At 45.5% G+C, this 26,476-nt stretch overlaps 1 protein-coding gene, 1 long non-coding RNA gene and 1 other non-coding gene across 3 annotated transcripts; 2 read left to right on the top strand and 1 right to left on the bottom strand.

Annotated features, from left to right (window-relative positions):
- Positions 1 to 4,020: 4,020 nt before the first annotated feature.
- LOC135401722 (uncharacterized) lies at positions 4,021 to 6,452 on the top strand. The gene is made up of 3 exons (XR_010424892.1): positions 4,021 to 4,269; positions 4,917 to 5,146; positions 5,444 to 6,452. It is a non-coding gene; the product is annotated as an uncharacterized LOC135401722 (long non-coding RNA).
- A 5,513-nt stretch (positions 6,453 to 11,965) lies between these two features.
- LOC135401720 (uncharacterized) lies at positions 11,966 to 19,876 on the bottom strand. The gene is made up of 4 exons (XM_064634269.1): positions 19,399 to 19,876; positions 18,042 to 18,460; positions 16,611 to 16,874; positions 11,966 to 12,389 (listed from the first exon to the last, which is right to left on the bottom strand). The coding sequence occupies exons 1-4, from the start codon at positions 19,511 to 19,513 to the stop codon at positions 12,294 to 12,296; spliced, it is 894 nt and encodes a 297-aa protein (XP_064490339.1). The 5' UTR covers positions 19,514 to 19,876; the 3' UTR covers positions 11,966 to 12,293.
- A 1,907-nt stretch (positions 19,877 to 21,783) lies between these two features.
- On the top strand, positions 21,784 to 21,999 carry LOC135401785 (small nucleolar RNA U3). The gene has a single exon (XR_010424916.1). It is a non-coding gene; the product is annotated as a small nucleolar RNA U3 (small nucleolar RNA).
- Positions 22,000 to 26,476: the final 4,477 nt, after the last annotated feature.

Below are 26,476 nucleotides of genomic sequence, written 5' to 3'. Positions count from 1 at the left end.
CGGTTATTCTTACGATCGTTACATACCGGTTACCGTTCGAGCAACAGCCTCCAAGACGACGACGACGAAACGCGCGCGCGTTTGCACAGCACGCTATTTTGCGTTACCGCACGCTCAGAACGTTCCACGTCCCTTTGGAGCAGCGAAGGTTTCCTCGTCTGTTCCACAGTCTACCGTATACTGACCACTTCGTAAGACAACTTGTGATGGAGCTCTGCAAGATACTGAGGGGCAAATTGGATCGGTCTACAGCCACCAGCAGTTCGGACCACCGTGTACGCTTCGGAGACAACAGTTCTTGGGACTTGAAACGCGAGAGGAGGAAAGAATGTGCCATTCCGTTGGCAGTGAGGCATTGGGATAAACAAACTAGACCGCTTCAGGGCAAGCCCCCCGGGAAGAATTACAAGAGAACCATCTGTGATAAGTCAACCGTCCACGCTCCGCGCAAGAGATTAAAACCAGGTAGTAGAGTCGCGGAAACCGTTACCTTGTGCACGTCAAGTAAGCAAACATCTTTACCTGGAACCTTCTATACCGCAAGGAGTGGAAGAAGTCGATCTCGCCACTCCTGTCCTGCAGCGGTCAGCAGTAATATCAAGAAAGGCGACAGATTGATACGCTCGCCGTCGACGTCGACTGTGGACAGTTACGATACTGTTCCGCAAACGTTAAAGGTACGACGACATCGGGAACGATCAAGAAAGACTTCTATGGCGCCGGGGGACTTATTGACCAGCGTACAGAAGCACGCGTCCTCCAGAACTATCAACCTGTACGGTGGCGTAGCGAAAGTAAGACATGCTGGACAGAAGGAACTCGCGGTTGGAGAGAATCCGCTGGAGCGTTCGAAGAAAACGTATTCCAAACCATACTGGTGGAAGATAAGGAAAGCGCTCGAAGAACCATCCTACTCTCTAAGGTCTTCGCGGGACATGTCGAAGCTGACGAGGTATGAGAAGTTTGCCGAGAAGTTGAAGAAACGATCAGCTTTTCAAGTGGTGGCCGTCCCAGGCGGAGGAGACAGCAACTATGAGCGGGACACCAATCCATCACGCTGCGACGAACACGTTCTCGAAGCACGCCACTCGTGGAGCACCGCGGCGCAAGCCGGCACTTCGCGTAGCAATGTTTTCCCACCGCCGGTCACCCCATTTCCCGTACGACCAACGGGGGACACCGATAGCGTTTGGTCTTCCTACACATTGGGCTCCGTGGTCGATATCGTGCGGAACGACGAAGCAGAACGTAAGGCCCGCCCGTCATCACCTTCGCATCTCGGTGAGGCTACCAGCGGCAATGCTCTCTTGGTCAATCCAAATTCGAACGACGTTCCCGAAGTTGCGGGAAATTTTATGGTCCTTCGAGGTGAAACCATATTCTGTCCCTTGTGTCTAATTGTGGCATTAATAATACTGACCGTTTTTGCGTTCTACGAAGTGGAAAACTACTCTCTCAATGCATCGGACACCACACTACACTTTCACAATGAGCAATTGAACGCGATTCCCCTGCAGTCATCGCACGCTTTCCACTGGGAGCTAACCCAACCAGCATTGATATCCGATGAGAACGCGAGTTCTCTGCTTAGAGCAACTCGACGTCCATCGTACAACATCTGCACAACAAGGACATGCCGTCAAAGTGGCTTCTTCCTCAGCAGTCTCATTGTTCGTGATGCCGATCCCTGCGAGAACTTCTACCACGTTGTGTGTTCCCGATGGAAAAGTCAATATGAAAACACGAAGATGGTACGAGCAATGTCCGTCGACGAAGACCTCGTATTTCGTCTAGAAGGTGACATACAGAACCTACTAGAATCTCAACTGACTCTTGCTGAGGAAGCCGTTTTTTCGCCGCTCCAAGTGTTAACGAATGCCTGCATTAACGTGGACGAAGGATCCAGGAGCCTAAATCCACTTCTGGAACTCCTTTTGACTTCGTCCTTAGAGGGCTTTCCATTCACTCCTCCCGTCCGCAGCAGCTTATCAGCCTGGAGGGCCGCAGGTAAGGTACTTGTCCTTACAGGAGCGCCTGCCCTACTCAGCATTGCTGTGTCGGCAGATCCCTTCGACAACGAGCGTGGAATGCTGAGCGTTGATCTGCCGGAGCTTCTGTTTAGCCGCACAGATCAAGATTCGAACGAAACGTTTCAGTCCAAGTACGAAGATGCCGTCCGTGCTTCGATGCAAGCTCTCGAGAAACCATTCGTGCCCGCAGTCTACATCGACCAAGCTGTAAATTTCGCCTTGCACCTTCAGGCGCTTGTTCAAAGAAGCAACGATCATGCTTACCAAGTCGTTCCGTTGAAGGATGTGCCCGACATTCGAGCATTCTTCAGTGAGATTTCGACGAGCCAGCTAGGGGACAAGACACCCATACTACTTCGAGCCCCGTCCTTCGTACAGGATCTCCTAGCTCTGGTTCGGCGGACGGAGAGCTACGTAGTAATGAACTTCCTAGGAGTTCACGTCATCGTTCGTAATGCCGTACTGGTTCCCGGTTTGAGCGATTACCTAACGAAGACGTCGACATCGATGCTGTACGAAGGGCCGCCGCCACATGGGCCGAGGTGGAGGACGTGCCTCCGTTTCTCTCAACGAGCGCTTCCCTATCTTTTTCTGCATGCCAGCAAATACGTTGCTACGACGGTTAAGACTGCGCGTCTGGCCACTACCCTCGTTGAGGACATACGCAAGAGTCTCATGGAGAAATTGAACAAGGTTACCGTAATGGACGAGGCGACTCGGGTGCTATCCAGGCAGATCCTCGCTGCGACTAAGCTTCCGGTCTTTGCTCCGTCGTGGCTCTCTAATCCCGAGAAGTTGTCGGCTTATCGCAAAAGTCTGTCGAACGTAACCGGAAACGAGCCAACGATGAAAGTATTCTCGATCGCGCACGCGGCATCTAACGCATTCAGACTCCAGCTTCCATTCCCTGACGTTTGGACAGGTCATCCACTCGCTGCTGACTGCTGGTACGATTTACAGTCCAAAACCGTCTACGTCCCTACTCTTCTCTTCGACTTCTCCCTGCCAGACATCGATGAGGCCTTGAGCTTGCAGCTCGTACGTGCAGGGGTGCGTATTATTACTTGCATCCTGCGAATGCTCTTTGAAGGCGTGTCGACTCATTACAGTCGTCAGGTTGTAAGCATAAGCTGGTGGACGCCCGGTGCCAAAGCCAGTCTACGCGAGGCAAGGGATTGCCTGCTGCGCCAGAATGCTGCGACGGGTAACTTCACGTCCATACTTGAGAAGGTTGCCGCTGTCGCTCCTGCAGTTGACATATACAGGTGGTATACTCGACGACGAACACACAACCGTGCAGATGTCCGTCTATCCCTGGTCGAAGACTTCAACACGGACCATCTTTTCTTCATATATTTCGCGTTGGGGTTTTGTCATGCTACCAGGGGCGACACTAACGATTCGCTGAGTAAGCGTGCAATGCAAGCAATGCAGACTCTGAACGTGACCCTATGGAATGCGAGAGAATTCAGCGACGTGTTTGGCTGCAGACGAGAACAGCATAAAATGTGTTCTGCGTGGCAAAAGGGTACTGTCACGGCGACTAGTGGATCTTAAAGAACCACAGCCGCGAAAGGATATAATGTTTGAGCGTCAAGAACGACGACGAAACTGCCGACGGACACCCGTACGTTATCGAACAGACATTGACAGACTGGCAATTTTAATCATTTAATCGCAATAAATATTTAATATTACTCCACAAAAGCACGCACGTATGGGGCCTTGTGTCCGAAAACCTTTTGCTAACGATCGCGCGTCTGCGCTCGCCTTGGGGAGTCTTGTAGCATGGCCGCAGCTTATATTTCCGCCTGTCCAGGCTCTCAACCCATAGTAAGTACTGCTAGGCTAACTTCATCGTCCAAGGAAAACTTTGGTATCTTACCAGTATCCCCTTATCCCAAACTCTCTTATTATATACGTGGTACTTTTGTCTTCGGAAAGCCTGTGGCTTCTCAACAAACCATGCACTTGTTTACCGGCAACACCTGCCGTCCAAGCTCTAGATGACTGCGCATTATACGTCTAACCTCTTTCATGGACGACCAACAATATACGTACAGTCGCTCCGAACGAAAGAATTGCTAAAATATGTGCTGACACTGCGGAGTTTACGGCCACAGCTGTTCGTATTTAGGCGAGGCAGCTGCGATACTGGCGTGTGCGTCGACCAAGCGTTTCTCAGCAGGAAGGGATTATGTGTTTCTTGAAACTGTTCCTCCCCGATAAATACGCCAAGGTGAGTCCAGGTTTTGCATGTTGTTGTGCCAATGTGTATGCCCTGTGTGTCCAAATGGACAGTAGTAGTTATACTATGTGCATTCGTCTCGTGTCGCTGCTATATGTGACGGCTGCGTAAGTCGACAGCTATGTTTACAAACTGGCTTTCACTGACTTGGACCACCGTGGTAGCCATGATGCGTGGCTGTGGCTGTGTTGAAGACTCCGTGGCTGTGTTGAAGACTGCTGGGTTAGAATGCTTCCGCCAGCTCACTTTCGAGAGCCCCCCTGAAGTCAGCCCATGGCGCATACGAACTCCTTATCTTCCTTCTATTCTCTTCAAAGCTCTGACGTCAGAGGCGAGAGCTCCGGCCTTCCCCATTGGATGTCGAAAGCGCGCGGCTTCGTCCGAAGCTAGCCGATTTTCTATAGGCTATATGTTTATTAGCCCCCCCTTTTGTTGTAAGACTCGAATTGCGGTTTCGCATCGATGCAAATATACCGTATTACGTAACTTGTGGCGAATCTATGTTTTATGACCCCTCTTACCTGCCTCTTACTTCTCAGGTTCCTTTTTGTTTGGCCTCTGATACATGAATAATTTCTCGCTATGATTTCCATTTGTTTTATAGTCGATGACATTTGTTTGCTCTATACGTACCGCAGCGCAGGGCAGCGATGGAGCCTTTCTTCGCCGGCATAGCCCAACTTCAGTCAGCCCAAGCCATACCGTCACGCCATATGTCCACACAACTGGCCCGCACTGAAGAGACGTCCTTCGGAAATGCGGCCCCAAAGTGCCAACAGCGGAAACCAATCAGACGTTGTCCACATTGCGCCACTGAGAAGAGGACACGAATGACTTGCATTGTTTGACCTATCGAAACCTATACGAGGTACATCTTCTAGTAGCCGAATAGCTGTGAGGAGTAAATTTTTATCCGTGGTTGCTACGAGGCATTTCCGATATTACACGTGTATTCACACGAACAACATCGTAGTTCAACGGAAGTATGGTGTGTAGCCAAATGTAGCTCAAAAGATGGAAGAGATGTGATGTGAAAAAGGCGAAGTGACTCTGTGCACTCGTTTCTTAGATATTACGCTCATTTGTGCATCATACTGATAACGAGGCATACGCTCATTTGTGTATCATACTGATAACGAGGCAATCTCATTATTTGTTCCCTTAGAAGTCGGCCCAGGACGCACATTCCCCCAGGGCGTGAGTCGTGACGTTGTCCACATACGTGAGGCCGACAACGGCAAGCCCTATCACCACCACCACCACCACCTCATTATTTGTTACACCTGATGCTTTTTCTTGTGAAAAAGCTCTGAAAGCAGTCTATAGATGCCGTTCTTTGCAGTTGAGTTATATGGCCTTATAGTTAAAGGAGTCTGCTGCGGGCCGCTCCTGGGACGCGCGGTTTTGGTTTCAGCTCATTTGCATAGCGAAATTCGCCGACGAATATTTCGCGGCACGTGCTCTTTCCAGTACTTTTAAAAGATAGAATGACTTTCAACGAGGATTGTCTCCCATTCGGCGCTACCCCGCTTTTGCCCGTAATTCCCTAACTGAAGGGTTATATAGTTTTATATAGTTTTATTAGCTTGTCCATAAACAGCGCGATGGCCTTCCAATATGGCACAATGGTTAGTACAAAACAGAACAGTTAGTTAATTAATTAATGGTAGGTAATTATTCATCCTGCAATTACATTCTATCTTCGACAGGATGTCTGCTTGGCCGTGTAACTCAACTGCAAAGACAACATATATGCATGCTCTCGTAGCTTTTTTACAAAAAATCTGTAAACGATTTAAAAAAAAAATAAAGAAAAACGTACTGTGTTTTCAAAGTGCCACAACTCCTTAAAGTCACAGCGAACGTATATAATGAATATATGATGTGAAATTTGAGCGGATCGAATGATCCTCGCGGCTTCTTGTTGATTTTTTGCGAGGTTCTTACGCGGAGACTGAGATATTTCATCGTCTCAGTTCGTGAGTTATTTGTACCTTATCAGGCAGACTTGTACGTATTTGGAGTATTGTATTTAAAATACTGTATTTTAAATACAATTTGCGGTATTTTGGCACTCTACTCTAAACTTTTTGTTTTGTGTATTTGTACTCTATTTAAAATACATTTTATGGTATTTTCTACTCAATACTCTAATTACATATTTTGGATCTCCCTCTCAAACTTTCTGTGTCTCGTCTCTCCATTATCTTGCTTGTTCAGTGGAAATTTCCTGAGTCCCTCGGACTTGACCCGGACATTGGCCCTTCTTGGAAGTCTCCATTTAGAGATCTTGCTCTGTGTGTATAATCCTTGGCGAGTGAGGGTTCTGTTATGTGTGCCCTGACGCGGTAACCCCGAATTCTGATCTCGCCGAGCAGGGAGCTGTTAGAAGTTTGCTCTGTTCTGGGTCACATATACTTAGTGGAGTTATGTGGTATCTCTTTGTCACCTTTTTGGGACTTGTGTTTAGATGACTCCTATCACGCAGGGACGGCTTGCGTAGTGCGCGGGGTTTAGGCGATTCGTGTCACATAGCGGCGACTTGTCGCATTGACCAGTGACGGGTGACTTTTTCGGGTTCAAGGATAAATAGTATCTTAATTGTATTTCAAATACTTTTCAAGTATTTCGTACCCTATCTTAATTACTTTAATTTTCATGTATTTATACTCTAGCTTAATTACCTTCTAACGTCAGTATTTATTATCTTATCTTAAATACATTTTTGAGTATCTTGTACATGTCTGTTATCAGGTACCTCCATGCCACACTAGAGGGGACTTTCCTTCGATTGCCAAGAAATAAATGCTCAGCAAACATTCGCACCAAAAAGAAGCACCGGAAAGCCGCAGAAGCCATTTCGTTAAAGTCCCACCGCGTTTCCCTGAAACATATTTTGAACAGCAACCATAAAAGCTTTTTATATTTCGCACGTCATTTCGTCCCCGACATAAAGAAGAATCATCACATACCTGCTTTCGCAGGCGAGAAATAACAGCGAAGCGAAAATTGTTTCGTATCATTCACCCCACCCCTCCACCCAATGGGATAAGAAACCGAAACTAGAAGAAGAAGAAGTTAGAAAGAGAGATCGATCCCAACGACACCTGGTGCCCCCGAGGCGCAATTGCGCCAATCATCGTTTTCTATTTTAGTTGGGACCGCTTCAGGGTGCTCCCTCAACACGAATCGATTTTCGATAAGGACCTTCCTCTTTTTATCGCTATCCTCTTTTTGTATTCATAGGAATGGGATTCTTCTCCAAAACTATCTATCACACCAGCACACGTGGACAGGCAACGATCGGAAATCGAACGTACTCTAACCATTTTGAGGCACACCGAGGAGTTAACAGAGTTTAGAAAGGGGGCCAACGCTAATATTTGGGCAAGATGAGAAAGCAGACCATGTGGGAATTCGATTACTATTGATCAGTGTTGACTTGTATAGTTGAAAACCGGCAAATAACACTAGCGCTTCGGTTCAGTTGGCGATGAAACTCCCCATTTAACGTATTAAAAATAAAATTGTTCTTGTTGTTCGATTCGCGACAAAAAGCGCTGCAGAGGAAAACGACACAAAATAGGTGGCAAGAAAGCCTGCAAAAATGAAGTATAGCAGAAGATAAGCGCCCAAGAATCAACAAATAAGACCTGTACACGAAAGCAAGCCTTCCTGTTGTACAGCGACCAAATGAGCGAAGACTCGCAAACAAACAAACAAACAAACAAACAAACAAACAAACAAACAAACAAACAAACAAACAAACAAACAAACAAACAAACAAACAAACAAACAAACAAACAAACAAACAAACAAACAAACAAACAAACAAACAAACAAACAAACAAACAAACAAACAAACAAACAAACAAACAAACAAACAAACAAACAAACAAACAAACAAACAAACAAACAAACAAACAAACAAACAAACAAACAAACAAACAAACAAACAAACAAAAATAAGGGGCAGTATTCGTGTGCTCAACCAAGATTAGAAACGATGTCGCGTGTTGATCATTTCCCAGATGAAAGCAGACGACAGAATTGAAGTCACGTCGCTTCGAGAAAACAAGACATAACGCGTAGGAAAGACAAAGAATTCTATACGAACAGATTCTGGAAGAAAATCGAAGGCTCGATAAAGCCCCAGTGACACGGGCGAAAGCCGCAAAATATATATATACGGGTTGGAACAAAACGATACTAGAAAAGAAGGGTGGAACCTTGCACGTGACTCTACAATTCAATCAGAAGATTTCTCCAGGGAGGAAAGCATGCTAAGCCTAAAATCTCACAGCTTGCACCCTATAGGAATTCTGTTTGTTTATCGTAACTTTGGTTGCTGTGGGTACTGTGTCAGCTCAGACCTTTGTTAGATGTTTGCGAATGCTCTCGTATGTTCTCTGTATATTGTGACAGAAAAAAAAAAACTCAACCGAAAAGGACCAGGGTATTTTCCACAATTCGGAGGGCCATACGGTGTGCTTGTATGTCAGTTTCTAGACTTCCTTCATATGGATTATCAGAGTAACGGGTGTAGCCAAAAGGGGGGAAGGGGGTGTTCAACCCCCTCCGAAATAGTACCTTTAGTAGTGCATTTCGGAGAGGGAAACGAGAGGAAGCCCCCCTCTCCCGTGTAAACGCCCCCATAGAACACCTTCTTTATCTCTTTACTCCGAAATCAGAGTTCAAAACAAATATCTTTACGCCGTTCACTGGTAAGAACCATACAGTAATTTTTACCAGTAACCTGAAGATGAATGACAAAAGCTACCATTACCAGAAGGATAGAGAAACTAATATTTTTTTTGAAATTCCATTAATTATTGTTTAATCAATGAATTTCACAACTCTCATACAAGAAAGGAACCCACACCAAAATTGATTGAGTTCCGTTTTCTTGTTTTTTTTTTTTTTTTCGGCAGTTCCACGGGAGGGGAAACAGAAAAAAAAAAAAACGTTCTTCAGGGGTTCTCCGGACTCCAAAGCACCTTTTCTTCCTTCTACCCATCTTGGCTACCGTACGACTCGAGTCTCCGCCATTCACAACGCCAAAGTGCGATTTTTTTTTTTTTCGTCCCGGCACGTTATATCGTTAAACAAATAAATGTATTAAATTAGTACGAATCACAGAGTTTATTACAACGTGTGCGCAATTTACCACAACTCTGGAACTAAGGTGAAAACATAGAAAGACAAATAAAATGGTTAAAAAGCAAGCGAGCTGGTTTTCGTCATAGAAAGACAATACATTGGCAACATTTGTCGGTACAGTCCCTGCGAAATTTTAAAGAAATCGTAGAATTTAGAAACGAAACTCATTCTTTCTGGCACTACCAAAACCGGCCGGCCAAGCTATACTACTTGTTGGAAGCCGCCGCTCTTAGCAATCACCCAACAAAAATCGAACATTTCTCGCATCTCATCAGCGCTCCTTCCACGAAGTGGAACAAAGAGCCGACGCCCAAAAAATTCATGAACGACTACAGGTGTGCTCGCTCAATCATTCCATTCCTCAGTAAAGGCGAAGTCTAGAAAGTGAATTCTTCGAAGGTGTGATATCTATGTGCCCTATGAATGTAGAAAAGGCTGCTCTTGTCCGCGGTTCCACAACATATGCCATTACTGCGTCATTAAGAGTAGAAAGCTTTATGTGGGGGTAAGTAACGACGGTAACGACGCGTACAGCCGCCGGCACACTAATCTGTAACGCACTTGGCCTGCCGGGTTTGAGCCTGCGCGCATGCAGCACAGCCGGTGGTTAACGTGAGTGCGAAGCAGATTCTGATTGGCTGTTCGCGCGGCACGTCGAACGCACGTCATTCGATTTTGGCGCCAAACATGGAGGTCCATTTCCGGAGACTGTTTCATTGCAAGACTAAGCGGTGCTCGACACGCGATTTGTCGCGTACTGGTCTGCTGACGTCGCGTTTCCTCTTCAGAGAGGCAGTGACAGAGTCTGCCCCACAGCGAAAACATCGTGCATTATTGGTCCTGACAGACTGCACTCTAAGAAAAAAAGGAGTAAAACGGGGAGTAATTGCAGCTTCTACTCCCCCAGTCTGCAATTACTCCCCATTTTAGTCCCCAAACGCGACATTTAGTCCCGACATTTACTCCCCAGGACTGCAAATTGTCACTAAACTTCGCGAATGGTCTCCTGAATGCAAAAGTCTACGTAAATATGTGCCCTTGGTCAATTTGAACGGCATAAGGCTGTATAACTCAGACAATGTAGCAATTTTCCAGCCACACGCAGAGTAAGAAACAGTTAGCGCATCTTTCTTCGCAAATTGTGCCCTAGTATAGCGCAAGATTTTATATCACTCGATATATCACGGTTGACGGTTTGCTTCAAAGTATTTTCATGCATGCGCACCAATTATGTACCTGGGACTCTTACAACAGCGCGTGAAATACGGTCTTCGCTCTGTGACATTCATTTACTCCCGAAAGGGACTATTTTTTGTGGCAATGCAATTACTCCCCAAAAGGAGTAAAAGTACTCCTTTTTTTTTTAGAGTGTGCTTGATGAATGAATGAATGAATGAACAGGGTTTCAAGACACGAAAGGCAGTAGAGAGAAACAAGATGTGGTGTGCAGTATATGAAGTACCATGCGATTGGAGCAGGCGAACTGCGCCAAGCCCCGTGGGACAGTTAGCGCCGGAACGTGACGTAGGCGGTCACGTGACTTCAGAGATGGTACTGCCATGACAAGATGGCAGTAACAAACTAAAAGTGATTATAAAGCTACAGCATTATGGCACTGCCAGTTTGTGTACCGTACTTCTGCATCATACGCCAATATAGGGTGCCTGAATACTAGCCCCTCTCTGCAGCGGGAGCTAGTATTCAGGCAACTTATACGTTAACGAAAGGTAGCGCCATCTTACTGCAGTTACTGGCGTAGAAGTCCACTATAGACGTCTACCCGAGAAACGTCATTATGACGTTGGTATAGACAGACTGACACCGAAACAAATCGGAAGGGGAGGGCTGGGTTCCACGAGTGGACACTTGTTCGCTGCCTCCTACTGAAAGAAAAGTAGGACCGAAGGTCGCGTCCTTTTCAGGGACCATCGTAATCCCCTCAAGACCGTGGCTTTCGGGCGCGACCTTGTTCACCACTAGCATTGAACGTATAGTTCAACTCTACCAAATAGGTGGCGCTGTCGAACACTATGACGTCATTTGTTTACAAACAGGGAGAGGCCTATTGATTTGACTAAAGCGCATTCGTGCACTGTTGTCACAACATCTTGGGCTTGCTCATGAATGTACTGTGAAACCTCGTTGTATTATGACCATGGTCGTTCCCGAAAATTTTGGTCATAATGCGGAATTGTCATATTAACTGGGGGGATTTGCAGATATTTCCCTGCATTGTTCCCCAGGAGTATGGTCGTAAAGCGCGTATGTCAGATTATCGGGGGTCATATTAACGAGGGTTCACTGTACCTTTACATTTTCGTAAAGTGGCACGATCGTATAAGAGAATTAATATTTTCTGGGCTGAACCGGTCATATATATCTTGTTGCACTTGGTCTCCCAAATAACTAAACTACATAGACTTAGATCAAATTAAAAGCAAAATTAGGAGGAGCGAGCCTGTCACAAGGACAACAATAACCAAAACAATCTATCCTTAACAGAGTAGAAGCGACACAGAAGACAGGCTCTGCTTGCAAAGAGAGTATTATTTTTGACACTGTGTTTGTATATTATCATATATCAAGTACATAGCTACAAAACGAGGGAGTTGTGACCATTCACCACACTGGTTTGAGTATCCTACGTGGCCTCTTGTAGCATATTTTGTGGACCGGAGTGGCTATTCTCACGGATCTCTGTTGCCGACATCCCTTCAGCATATACAGTGACATCGAGGACCGCATGAGCCGACGCGTTCGACGGTTGCTAAGTGTTGGAGAGGGGCCGAGCTGGGAGAAAACAGCTGAGGTCTGGGAGGAACGGCCAACGACTGCGACTTCTGTTAGCCTTCTTCTCAAAGCGAGATGGAGTCGTGCACACCTTTCTTTGGACACTTCCAGGGTCTTGAGAGAAGTGCACCGCTGTACAACTTTGCAACTTGAACTGTGCCCTAGAATGTGGGAAGGTGTACAGTGTACATAGACATTGTGCCGAATGCATGTTCAACTGATGATACTCCTATCCTTCTGGGATACAATCATAGCTAGTATACCATTGTAGCGAAAATACTCGATCGTATAATATAGTGCAATCCCGTTAATTCGAACTTCCGGATAATTCGAACTTCCGGATAATTCGAACTTCCGGATAATTCGAACTTCCGGATAATTCGAACTGGTACTCTGGTTTCGTCTGTCATATGTATTTGAATGGGGGAAAACGCGCGGTACTTGGAACACATGGACGTGCACCACGGCTTATTTGAACGAGATTGCCCGGCCGCGGCAACGCATCGGATCGGCAGCGTCCGTACCGCGCGCCGGTCGGGACACGTTTACTTACTAAATGAGTTATTTATCGAGTCAATACTTGTGGCAGACGTAAGAGGAACAAGGAACGAGTCACCGTAATGGCGTACGCAAACGCGCGGACTCGTGGTCGGCAAAGCAAGAAGCCTCGGGAACACGACCCTTCCGTCGACAACACGCCTACAAAGAGGCATATATGACAGCCGATATTCTCTCGAATTAGTTTGGCGATATTCATGTTCGGGTACGCGATTGTGTTGGACCGTTGTTGATTGAGCCGCGTCTGAAGAAACGAACGCAAGCGCACATAACATATTTTCTACTCCGAGATGTTTTGATGCTCGCATGTAAATAAATATTTTGGAATGAATGAGCCGCTTGTATTTCCGGCATCCCGTGACCGCGAACCACGACATACTAATAATACTACGGACCTGGACACACAGCAATCGCCAATGCGAGAGCCGGGTCGAGGCCTACACTCTAAGAAAAAAAAGGAGTAAAACGGGGAATAATTGCAGCTTCTACTCCCCTAGTGTGCAATTACTCCCCATTTTAGTCCCCTAACCCAACATTTAGTCCCGACATTTACTCCCCAGGACTGCCAATTGTCACTAAACTTCGCGAATGGTCTCCTGAATGCAACAGTCTACGTAAATATGTGCCCTTGGTCAATTTGAACGACATAAGGCTGTATAACTCAGACAACGTAGCAATTTTCCAGCCACACAGAGTAAGAAACAGTTAGCGCATCTTTCTTCGCAAATTGTGCCCTAGTATGGCGCAAGATTTTATATCACTCGATATATCACGGTTGACGGTTTACTTCAAAGTATTTTCATGCATGCGCACCAATTATGTACCTGGGACTCTTACAACAGCGCGTGAAATGCGGTCTTCACTCTGTGACATTCATTTACTCCCGTGCGTTTACTCCCGAAAGGGACTATTTTTTGTGGCAATGCAATTACTCCCCAAAAGGAGTAAAAGTACTCCTTTTTTTCTTAGAGTGTAGTTGCGCTGGCTAGTTGCCGCTAAGAGGCCCACTCAGCACTACTGGGGAGAGGAAATTACATGAATGAATATACAAATCACGTGTTAACGAATAGTGCTAACTTGTGCCAAATCCCACGGCCAAGCGACGACTGTCTTAACTAGTATCCGGTGCCGAGAGCTTTGCTTGTGTCGTGCCTTAAACGTGCGGCAAGGACTATCAGGATAATCTAAAGACGGCATGTCGTGCTCTGAACAACATTATAACATATTCTTAATTGCATTTAATGCGAGATAATAACCTTCGTCAAAAGTAAATATGACAAGAAGAAATTCTAGATATAACGTTTCAAACACCGTATTGGCCCAAAGGATGCAGTGGCAATGTTGTTCTCAAGCAGCTCGCTTTAGTTCGAATTCCGCTTTATTCGAACAAATCTTCAGTTCCCCTCGAGTTCGAAGTAACGGGACTGCACTGTAATGGGACGTTGAAAGAAAAGTACGCTTCCGAGTACTGAATAGGCAGACGTCACCCGCCTCCAGAGGCCACTAGCTTCGGAAAAACAAGACATCCGTGATGACGTAGGTCCCGTGAAGTTTGGTTTCGGTTTTCGTTTTCTGCGATACGCGATTTAGAAAATCGCCAACGTCGAAATATGAAACTTGTACGGATATCGTACAAACGACATTAACAGAGTACAAGGGCCCAGAAACACCGAAGAGCGAGTGTGAGGTGCACGATGGTCAGATGGTCACCTAGGCAAATCTAGGGAGCATCCATGGGCGCAAGGCAAATCGCAAATCAGATCCAGAGCGCTCTCTTGCGAGTGACCCACGCACAACGATCTTTTGCTTACAACTGTAGTTACTTGTCCGGTTTCGGTATCGCAAAAAGGTTGTCTCCAATGCAGAACAAACGACATTGTCGCCTAGCGTTAACGCTTACGTCACACTTTAGTGACATGCAGAGTTTCCTTTTCTCTTTTTTTTTTCTGCGTGAAATTTCGTCCGGCTGAAACCTGTTCCTAAAGCTCTCGCCAAACCTAGAAGCACTGGAAATCTCCAACCTCAGAGAGGTTTAACAAATGTTGGCTTTCATACAGTATTCCATAAATACTCAGCGTTCGCACTGGCCTGGACATCGAGAGAGTACAATGTTCAATTCACCAGAACCTCACTCACTTCGTGAGGTGAACTGAGGTCAAGGGCATGCAAACCAATCATGAACGAAGGAATGGATAGTAGCAACAAAGTGAAAAGGCAACATCTCCTTCGTATGAAGAAGCACGGGAGGACAGGAAATGACTGGACAGATTCGATGCAGACCGCAATGAGATTAGGCGAGACCTAGAGCCTACACGCTAAAGCCAACCATACCCCCTGTGACTATAATAGAAGGGTTACTCATGTATCCTGGCAATTTGACAGGATTCCAGGAGGACGCGTGACATGGCGTCAGGGACTCTGCCTGTGAGAGCGTGGACTCACAGTGTGTATACAGGTCACCATATGTACACATATCTCAGAAGTACAGTCAACCCTCGATTTATGAAAACCCTCGGTTCCCGGAAAAATCGTTCATAAATCGAGGGATTTGTAAATCGAAAATTCGGTTAAGTCAGTACTATCGGCTGACGAAACAGTACTTGTGAGTTGGAATTGTGTTTTTAATGCAATGTATTGTGTAATGTTGCTTTCGACCAGGCCTTCTGCTATACACTTGGTCGTCCCTAATGCGTCCCCAGAAAACCCGTTTGTTGTTCGAATTTCGAGGGGTTAAAAACCAAGGGTGCAATACCCGGAAAAAGATTCGTCCGTTCCGGCATCATTCATAAGACCACGGAATAATCCATTTGAACATTTCTGTTGACCTCGGAACCAACCGTTCATAAATTGAGGGCAAAAGCGCTGGGCAACTCCTAGTTGGTTCCCAGAAATTCCATTCATTATTCATGATATCGAGGTTCATAAAACGAGGGGAAAATGCATGTAAATAGTTTGGTTCCTCGTGCTCCTGTTCATAAAACGAGGGAATTCATAAATCGAAGGTTCATAAATCGAGGGTTGACTGTATGTGTATATATATATATATATATATATATATATATATATAAAATCTGACACTTCCGTTATATCCGTTGTACTCAGAGTGTGTCTAGTTCACCTACTAGCTTAGAAATATGCGGCTAGCTAAACACTATGCAACCAATATGCTCTCATCCCCTATTACAATGAAAAGGTTAGCAAGTGTACATTATAGGACAACATTACGGAACAAAAACAACTTTATTTGAGTGATGATGAGTGGAGACAACTCACGGATAACAAGGACATTGGCATACACTTCCAACCTTGTTGAACAGCATCAGTATTGATCTGTTGAAATCTTCAAGAAAATTTGTTAAAGAATACTTTTCTCTTTCATTCCTTCCCATTTAAAGATTCTTGTTCTTATTTCATTGACTGATTGAAATGTAGATGATATCGGGTCCTATGTGACGTGAATATCTTTGCTCGACATTGACGTTGATTTTGTTACGATTTTCTTTTTTGTGACTGTTAGCTGCTACTGCATGCATGGGCAGCAGACACCCCATCAAGTCACATCACACGACTCTTTGTACCCGTTTCCTATCGCCCAATTAATTAATTAAATAAATAATAATAACAATTAAATAAACAAATAATTAGTAATAATTAAATAAATAATACAATTAAATAAATAAATACACAAAATATCCACAACAAAAGTGTCATCTTTCCCTGCTTCAGCGCCATTCTTGAAATTTTCTTCTCCGTCAATCGAAAAGAAAAGACTCGCAAAGGTTGCTAGACAGCGTACAATTTGTAGACGAAAACCCAGTACTCACCACAAACTTGCGCTTGAGGCCCGGCTCTTGCCTGAAGTAGACGAGGGCATCCGCCGGGAACTGCAGGCTGGGCGCGGGGACAAGAGGCACGGTCAGAGGAGCATCGCAGTTAATGTAGAGGGTCATGTTGCGTGGGCTCACGGTGACAGCGACCCACGTCCAGTTGAGAGAGTGAGACGGAGGCAGGCGGAACTTGACGTGCCTCACATTGGCGGAGTTCAGGGCAAACGTCTCCCTGTTCTGCTCGACGAGGCGGTTCTCGGCCTGAACACAGAGAGCGGAGTTTTTGCGGAACTTCGTCGTGCTCCCGAGACGACCCCTTCTGCCCCCGCTTTGGTTAAAAGTGGGAGGCATACGCCTGTTTGTGACGCTCGTGCACTCTTAAAAATGAAAACTTCACCGCACAGCACGCTCCTAGCCAACCATGATCTCAAATGATATCGTTATCTGCCTCGATTTGTTGAAAACGGGAGGCGTACGCCTTTTTTGTGACAATTATGAACAGCGTAAGTGTCACACAAAAGGCGTACGCCTCCCGTTTTCAACAAATCAAGGCAGATAACGGTATCATTCGAGATCATGGTTGGCTAGGAGCGTGCTATGCGGTGAAGTTCATTTTTAAGAGTGTGCGGTTATGCTAACTGTCACGAAAAAGGCGTACGCCCCACTCTTCTCACAAAACAGGAGTGACAACGGTATCATTCTGCCACCGTGACGACGATGACGTTAGCAGAAAAACTACTTTATTCAGACCTCAGGAATGTAACTATTTATGATCTCTAACTCAGTTGTACAACTTACATAATGAGCATATTTTCATTTGTGTTCTATGTTTCATTCTGGCATATATTTTATTTACCCAGGGAATTGCTAAGAAGTCTGTTCTTGTTCTTAACGCAAGGTACCAAAGCTATAGGACCTCATTTCTGCGTAATAATAAATAATTAACGAATGTCAAATTACATTCAGGGAATTCTTTGGCTGGCAATTTTGACGGATAAGACTCAAAATTCAGGATAACTGACGGAACATGATGAAAAGTAACTGCCGCACCAGTAAATGCATATCTGAAAGTGTATTGGAACATTGTGATGAAAATTAGATTAAATGTAACCTCAAGACAGAGGAACAGACAGAGAACCAAAAGAATAGAGTATTTGTTGTGGCTGTCTGTGTGCTCCTCCCTCTCGAGGTTACTTTTAATCTCGTAATTTTCATCACGATGTTCCAGTAAGCTTTGAGGTATGCATTTCCTGGTGCTGGTTAGCCTTTAGTGACCCTGACTATGCGTTCCCCGACAATACCTACTGCCTGAAACATCAACATCCCAAGGGTCCACTTGCAAACAACAACGAAAATATAACCAATCTCAATCATTCGTTGCCGAGGTGATACGCAAAAACCCTCTGACAGAGCAAGAAAAGCATGTACCTGAGGCACAGGCAATTCCTCGACACCTTCATCTGCATCACCATCTTCCCCTTCGCCACCTTCCACAACGTTTTCATCATCTTCATCGTCCGTACTTTCTTCGGGCAAGCTGTAAGACAGCACAAAGCGTCTCGTCCTGAAATTCAGCGCCACCCTGAGCAGGGGCGACATCTTCCCCGGCCTGTGCACGCTGAAAAGTGTGGCAACGCTTCGACGGTTGGGGCAAGCAACGAACACGGCCGAGAGAGTTCCCGCGGATGAGAGGTGCTGCGTGAAAAGCGGGATGGATTCCAGGGCCACTTGGACGCGGTTCAGCCCAGAGAAGAGACGCCATGCCGGGATTCCCTTGATGGGTCCCTTGCCCCGGCTCACCCCTTTCTGGCTGTCGGTGATGTTGAGCAAGTGTAGGAGATCGAGTTCTGGTGTCGAGTAACAAAGTAAAAAAAAGCAGATAACACGTAAACCCTCGTGTGATTCGCACATGGCGGAAGAAGAGAGAATAATCACCGCGTTCCAACCGCAGAGAGTGAAACTGTAAACGAGGACAAGCTTACAGCTATCTTTCAGGTTTCGGTGAAACACCTTTCTGCCCAGTTGTCTTAAAGGGTGCCTTCGGAATTCATGGATATATGTACCTGTATCGTACCAAAATGATCCCTAAGAGCGCTGGTAATCAGAAAATGGTTATCGCAAGTAATCTGACCCTTACGAGACTTAAAAGAAGCTAAAATTCTTCTTATCTCGAATACCTTCTTTCTTTTCTTTCGTCCAAGCCTTGTTTTCCCGTCCTTTCCCCTTTCAATGTACCTTTTTTTTGTGGATGCACGTTGCAGAAGATATCACTAAGTGTTACAATTAACTGTTAACTGTTAACGCTGTTAACGAATGATACAACGGTGTGGACGCGTTCGGTTTTATCGTTTGCAGAGTGCATGAAGTTTACGTTGTCAAGGGTCACTGTGATGCGTCCCGCTGTTAATCACAAGGCACCTTGTTCACACATACAATCAATGTCTCATTCACCAATTTCTACCACTGCAGGCCCACTCCGTAAGAAACATAATAAGTAAAACAGGACTCCAGTGGGCATATCCGGAGACAAACACATCAACTGCTTGTGAAAAGGTGAAAGTAAAGGATTTTTACTAAATCAAGAGTTCCCATTCCAAACGATGTTGTGACAGACGATGCCTACACATGCCAATGACCATCCTGCTGTGCGCGCGACAGTGTTTACCAACAGCACTCTTCCGTGGAATCATACAGACGAGCAGCGTAAGATTGACGTATGACACATATAAATAATACACTATTGTCAACTGGCTTTCCCAACTTCCCATGGACATGTGTGACTCACCAACGGCTCCTGCTGTGAGGTGTTTCGAGAGCTGAACATCCGTGAGATCGGCGCTGCAGCAGGGAAGGCACAAACATGAAAAGGCTATCAAAGTGGCTATCGACAACGTCAACATTTTCCGACTCTTTGTTGCATGAAAGGGATGCAATGATTGTCGAGCAGATTTACGAGGAACAATCTTCCGTGGTTCACATCTCGCAGGGACACGGTGGAACTCGGACGCGAGTCGGATGAATAAACGCGAGCGTGCCAAGAGGAAGGCAGCCGACTGTCGCGTCACCTGGGCACTTGGCCCGTCTTCAACGCTGCATTGCAGTAGTACACTGCAACAGGGTTTCTACCAGTGGCAAGTCGGGAGACTGAGCAAGATCTACCTCATCACTCTCCCCATGTGCTACTGTTGTTCTTATGGGGGCAGAACCACAACCCCATGGAGCTTGGCGAGCACGGTCGAGGAAAAATGTGCGCTTGCGCAGACAGAAAAGGCCATCGACTCCGCGACGCCAGCGCTGCGAAGCCGTAGCGGAAGGCTCTAGAAGCTCCGCAGAGCAGACGATTTTTGTCAGGTCCCCAGGCGCATCTCACCATATTTGTTGCGATACGTCGTTTATTTCGATGGAAATAACTAAAAGATACCACACAGTGAGAAAGAAAGAGCCAGAAAGGCGAAAAGGATGTCTATTGCTCGCGTTATTGGCCCCGAATGAACTTTAGTTAATGCAACGCGAAGGGAATGTGGAGAGTGGCTTAATGCATGTGGAGCTCGGAAACTAGAGCCCGGGATTAATAAATGGGCGTTAATAGATAGCGTTCATCCATTATTCGGTGGCAGTGCGTCTTCCTTCTCCATCATAATGGCAATAGAATGTCCCATGAGCTAGGCACGCCTAGCAGACGACAAGTTTATTGCTGACTGGAACTCCGCTGACAGACATTACCGAGAGCGATCACCACGCTGGGAGAAAGGCCTAATACGAACGGGGTACAGGTGCTAATAAAGCCTCCCGTCGAAAATGGGGCCTAACTAAATAACAAGGGCGTCGTCTAGCTTTTTGTTATCACGTGGGCCAAGGTTGCATGGAAGACCGCATTTGAGTATGCGCGATGGTAGGGGAAGAATAAAAGTGCACCGTCTGCTTTCTAGCTGAGAAGTCGTGCTCGCTGTAGTTTTCCGTGCAAACTAAAACTAAGATTAAACTTTAAACAACCAATTCATAAATAAATAAATTTAGGTGTTCGACAGAAGCGAGAGTGCGCGGACTAGATTGTGCGTGACGATAACAATAAAATTTGGGTGTATATTTATTCTAAAAGGAAAAAAAAATCAGTAAAACCACAATAAATTAAGTTTGGAGAGACTACATCTGTTGCGCCGCAAATGATCAATACATGATGTCTTGTCGTTGATTTCTGTCTTTTCTCGACTATCTTTTTGTAAAAACTGCTTGCAAGCGTTGCGCAATAGGTCGTTCTCGTTGTGTGTTACAGTGCCAAGAATCAAATTAGGTCGACAAAACTGAAGGCGTAAAAGCAAAAATATATTTCTGCCAAACAGAATTACGCACGGAAGTGAGCGACAGCTAGTACAAAGATAAAAACAGACCTTCTTCCTTCTCGCTGCCCCCCTCCCCTGCCCTCTTCCAATCACTCGCGCAGAATAGCAATGTAAGAAGGTATCGGACAAGGCAATACCAGATGCAGAACTGCGTGGAAACAAAAAAAAAAAAAAAAAAAAAAAGTACTTGCATGTATCGTGCATACCGAGTAGGATCTCCTTCCATACCCTCTCCCGCCTTCCTCGCCCATCCCTCTCGAGCAGATCGATAAACGTATACAGAGAAGCAAAGATTACCGTTTCCCCGAATCGCTGCTTCGACAAAACATCCGCGCTTCGCTCGAAATGATGCCAATTCACTCGAGTATCGGCGTTTCAGAGCTTCGGGTATCGAGCAATGGGACACTGTGATTAACCCACTGGCTTGCTACCTGCTCCGAGGAATTCTTTTTTTTTTTTTTTTTATCGCTCATTACCGCCGCGAAGCAACTGCAGCTATAAGCTGTGCGCAGACTTGGATAAAAGAAGAGAGTACCGCAAGAAGGAGTGAGAAGGGACACGCATTTGACCTGAAACGCAGGGGATGAATTTGTCGCCGACTAAGCCGATTTGTGAAAACGAAAAAAATGTCGAAAACTCTCCGACTATAAATCGGATTATCTACGTTGAATAAAAAACACACGCGCCGATGTGTTTTCATCCGACGTGTGTTCGTGAAATATTAATTAGTTGCATATAATATGGATCAATTCACAACTTCAGTAGATGACACACCTCCTCACTTGCAAGTCGCTCCCACTTTTTGTATTTGGCTCGAAATGTGTATCGTCAAGATCATGCTTCATAGGATCATTTCTATAGTATGATTGTTGAGTTTCTTTCGCAAACTCGAAATGCCTACAACCACGATGAGGAGTTGTAGGGTTTCTACCTGAGCGCGAAGCGGGCAGAATGCGTCGGCTTTCTTAGCCTTTGCTTCTGCCATTGATGACCGTTCCCCTTGGACTTCGCTCTGAGATGGAGGGTAGAAACCCATTCTGAGTGGTTGTGGCATGAAATAAAATAAAAAAATAATAATAATGTGAAAATAAAAGAGTGAAAATGTGGACTTGTCCCAGTACAAGCAGGTAGAAAACCGATTTTGAGTGGTTTTTTTGCAAGCAAGCCGACCATCACATCACATGCCCACACTTTCATCAGTGTGACGTGACGTCAAGTCTCAATAGACGATTTTAAAAAGATGCGCGCGCCATCAAGCGCGTGGCGCAAGGCAGCATGGGAACTTTGAGGGACACTGCTCCGTCGTCTGCTTCGGATATGGGTTATATCGTCTGACGCTGATGCTGCGCACACCGGGAATGTTGTTGTTCTGCTTCTACCTCCACCTCTGGCCGTATCGCAAGGCTTGAAGGCGCTCTAAGTTCCCATGAGCCCTTGCGTACCACAGGTGGCGCTTGCTTTTCTAAAATGGTCTATTTGGAAGCCTGGAGCTATAAAAACCCGCGCTTGAGGAAAAAAAAAAAAAAAAACAGGACTGAACTCACCACCGACCGATGCACGAATAATAAAAGAAAATAGTTCAGCAAACGGTTGATTGAATGAAACTCAAGTTGGGAGAGAGAAAGGGAGGTTGGGCTTTCTTCAAAATCCTCGTATATTCGCGCACGAGGAATGAAGGAACAGAGAAGAAAAGATTGACGGAAGAGATGCGCCGCCAAACATTCCTTGAAAAGGCGTAATTTAATATCCGCCGAAATGGCCCAAGCAAATTGAGTTCTATTTATTCTCAATACAGGTAGGGAAAACGTTGAAAAAGCGAAAACCATATAATAATATTTAAAAAAAACGCATAGAAGAAAAACTGAGGAGAAAAAGCTGGAAAAGAAAAAACGCCATTCGTTTTCGAAGCGCGCGTGCATTTGAAAGAGAGCTTTTCACACAGTGAATCAAACGAGAGAGATAGCTAGAAAGTACAAATAGGGGACCTTCCTCGCGAAATAAATGAAACCGTGTTGAAGGGTAGACGTCAAAACATTCCGAATTCGTTTTCAACATTTCTCAGCTACTGGAGCGATATTGTTATAGCAACTGCCTGCGTCTCGTGTGTTATGCGATGAAGTGTATTCTTCAATATGGCGTGTTTGTGATGCAGCAGCGAGTGATTCACTACCGCTATAGGAACAGGGAAAGTTTGTAGCGAAAAGCGTTCAAACTCCAGAACCTATATCCCACTTCCGTTCAGTGGTAGGTGAAAATTGATATTACAAAAAAAAAAAAAAATTGTTAGCACCACGACGCAGCTGTAGCCATGATCACTATGGCGTCGTGTTCGAGACGGACGTGCGTGTGACAACGTAATAGTATGTACATACATAATATGTGCACTGTGTCCTCCCACTTCCTTGATTGGAACGGCTTGGGTTTGAAATATAATACTTGGCATTCTGTCTACAATAGCTAAAGGCGAAATATTAGTTTCTTTTTGCGGACCAATACCCTTCTTAACGGCGAGTGAGCGCTAAATAATGCGAGGGTTTAATCTTACAAGTGGTGCGCCGCTCCTTGGGGATAGAGGGCGCACTTTTTATCGGAGGTAGAAGACAAATTATTGTGAGTGGCACATGGGGAGTGCGTACAGGTGGTCCACCGTGAGCGTCGAAAAATAAAATAAAAATAGAATCTCCTTAAGAGCTATAAATCGATCAAATCGTTATTATAATACTACGCCGTACATCATTCGACTATATTTTCCCATCGTAATTATGAAGTCATCCTTTAGACACCCTTCGCTTTCACTGTTAACCGTGTCTCGTGTCCAAGTAAACGACTAGCAAGCCGTCTTTCTCAGGCTGACTTTTCCAGACAAATGAATAGATCCCCGTAAACAAGGAGAATTTGCCGAGGCAGACCACAATTAGGGTCGACACAGACACGTAAGCCAACTCAAACAATTCATACAATCCCTCCGCCCCTATAGAGGGGTAACTGTGAAAGTCTATGGGAAATTTTTGTTCGCAGGGTTCTCGTGAATCTCGATAAATTTCTACGCGAAATAGGTACAGGCGCGTTCCTCTCGAGTTTATCTAGGGAATGACACAGTTTTTGAAGGCCTGAAGCGATCTACTGATTTTTGGCGAATGAAAGTTTGTCAGATTTTCAATATATGGGAGTCTACGGGGGATGCAACAAAATCGCTTTTTCTTGGTTTTCTTTTAAATAATCAATCAATCAATCAATCAATCGCTTCTCTCGGCACGCACGGCCGCGATATCTGTGCCAAAATGATGTCATTCCCCCACAGTAACAGTCTAGGAATTGATTGATGGTTTTGTCGTTTGCTATGCATGTTCTGCAAGCTAGCGCCGATTACATCACTTCCTTAGAACGCGGGAGGAAAGCACAACAAAGAAAACAACGAAAAAAATGGCTAGGAAGCAAGCGAGCTGGTGAAGATGATGCATAATGTAAAACTCCGAGAACACGAAGGGACGAAAACAATAGTTCGACGGTGCCGCCATCCCTCGCCTGAAGCGAACGTAACTGGTTGTGGCGCTTTCATATCACAGGGGTGACACGGTGACACAAACCCGCCATTGTTGTAACTACCCTCAAGCGGGTGCTTTTGGCAAAACTGCCATCTTGTCCTGGTCGCACGTCATAGAAAACGTCATTTTGAGGTCATGTGACTTTGTTTACATGTCGTTTTGCCGCTTACCGACATATTTTCGCCGTCATAACACCAAGAGGTGACCGTATTTTGCCAGCGTAAACTATACGGTGCTTCTTCCGCAACATGGTAGCCCATTTCACCTTAGTTTAAGTACATCGCATCGGCTCGGTAAGTCTTAACGCATCACATCTTTGGAAGTTATCAACAATACGAGGCTTTATGTGTAAAATTGCGCGTTTTACTGCGAGATTATTGGATAAAAATAATTACCGTGATCGAAAAACATCCAAAACGTCGTCCAGAAACAACAACCGCATTGTTTACAAACGGTTTGGCCGCCGATCACGGGCGCCGCCATCTTTAAGGTCACGTGTGCCTTGACGTTTTCTGTGACGTGCGACCAGGACCTGTCCAGGATGCATTGCGTTCGCCCAGCACGCTTTCGTCTACGGAGCAATACATTGGATGCCACCCCTGTGTTTCATATAGAACGCGCTTCATTACATCATGCGTGCGTTGTACGGTACCGCACATCAAAGGACTGAGAAAAGAATTGGCGAGATACAAAAAACCTCGAACAACCCTCGGCGTCAGGCTCTGATACGAGAGGCGAAGGTGTCTCCACCTTTCCTATTGGCTCGTGTATAAGCACGTGACCTCTCCCGCGGCCGCGTCGTTGGGTGTCGCGGCTCTGGGTATATACACGGTACCGACTTAACACACGTCTGTCCCATTTTCTTTTAAATTTATCCTGCATAACTAGGGACGAGGTTTTTACAACCTCTTCAACATGCACGGCGCTGGATCTGTCTTGTTTCTTGGGCGTGTTACGTAATGTTCTTTCGCACGAATTAGGAAGTATTACCATCAGACGACACCGGTGGGTTCTTTACCAGAATGTAAAATGGGAACCGCTGTAATGAATTCTGTTCCTCTCGACATTGCGCAAATGGATGCGCTTTCAGAATAATGGATGGCGGAGGGAAGAGATTCTGCAGTGAAATCTGACAAAAAGAAACGACGTCCTAATGCAGGAAAAGGCTTCTACGCCTAGAGTTGACATCACTTCGGGAATGAACACTCCTGGAGTTCTTTCTTCGGAGTTCGCTGGAAAGCAGTGCATGTCTCATGATTATGTCGGGTCAATGGACAAAGAAAAAGAAGAAATAAAGAACCAACAAAGATGGAGAGAGAGACAGAGTCTGAGGCTGACAATTCGATCTTGTTGACACGGCCACCAAGATGGGAACGAAAAGGAATTAAGGACTTTAAAGTGAATTAGGGAGGGATTTTTTTCCCGGAGACTATAGGGACTGCGAGGAAAAAAAAAATGCTACTGAAAGGGAATTCTCCGCGATTCTAATTTTTGGAACTTGTCTCCAAAAACTACTACTTTCTCTGTCACTTGAACCGCTTTTGTCAAAGAAGCCTGAGTTGAAATTTCCAAGTTTTATTTTCAGGATGCCTTCACCGCCTGCAGGCCTTACTAGCTTGTGCTTATAAGTCAAATAACAGTCGCGACACAACTGAAAATCACACACGAAGCAGAGGGCGCTGACGACATCTCAGAGTGGGTGTCTATAGGGAACCGGAGAAAAGATCCCCGGAGAAAACGTCCCCTGAAAAGTCGGTCCCGTGGAGTTACACTTTATCGCTCGTAACGCTAATCAGTGACTATTAAAGAGCGGATTTGCATGTCATTTTGGTTTATTGTTGACGCGGTCTTGTACTTGAGCGGGGAGGGGCCTCAAAACACGATCTTTCTTTCGCCAGTTCTAACAAATACGTCTACAACGAACAACTACATAAATCCTGACCTGACCCATCGGGAAAAACCTACCACGTTTTTATTT

This window comes from Ornithodoros turicata, chromosome 7, assembly GCF_037126465.1.
Source record: "Ornithodoros turicata isolate Travis chromosome 7, ASM3712646v1, whole genome shotgun sequence".
Taxonomy (NCBI): domain Eukaryota; kingdom Metazoa; phylum Arthropoda; class Arachnida; order Ixodida; family Argasidae; genus Ornithodoros; species Ornithodoros turicata.
The sequence above is the reverse complement of the archived record's forward strand: the minus strand, read 5'-3'. Positions and strand labels throughout refer to the sequence as shown.

What these genes read in the sequence shown, in the direction of transcription:
- LOC135401720 (XM_064634269.1), bottom strand. Translation starts at nt 19,513, where the DNA reads ATGTTGACGTTGTCGATAGCCACTTTGATAGCCTTTTCATGTTTGTGC. An exon ending in CCTCACAGCAGGAGCCGTTG is followed by an intron (nt 18,461 to 19,398) that starts GTGAGTCACACA and finishes ACTCGACACCAG; the next exon opens with AACTCGATCTCCTACACTTG. An exon ending in GCCTCAAGCGCAAGTTTGTG is followed by an intron (nt 12,390 to 16,610) that starts GTGAGTACTGGG and finishes CCCACATTCTAG; the next exon opens with GGCACAGTTCAAGTTGCAAA.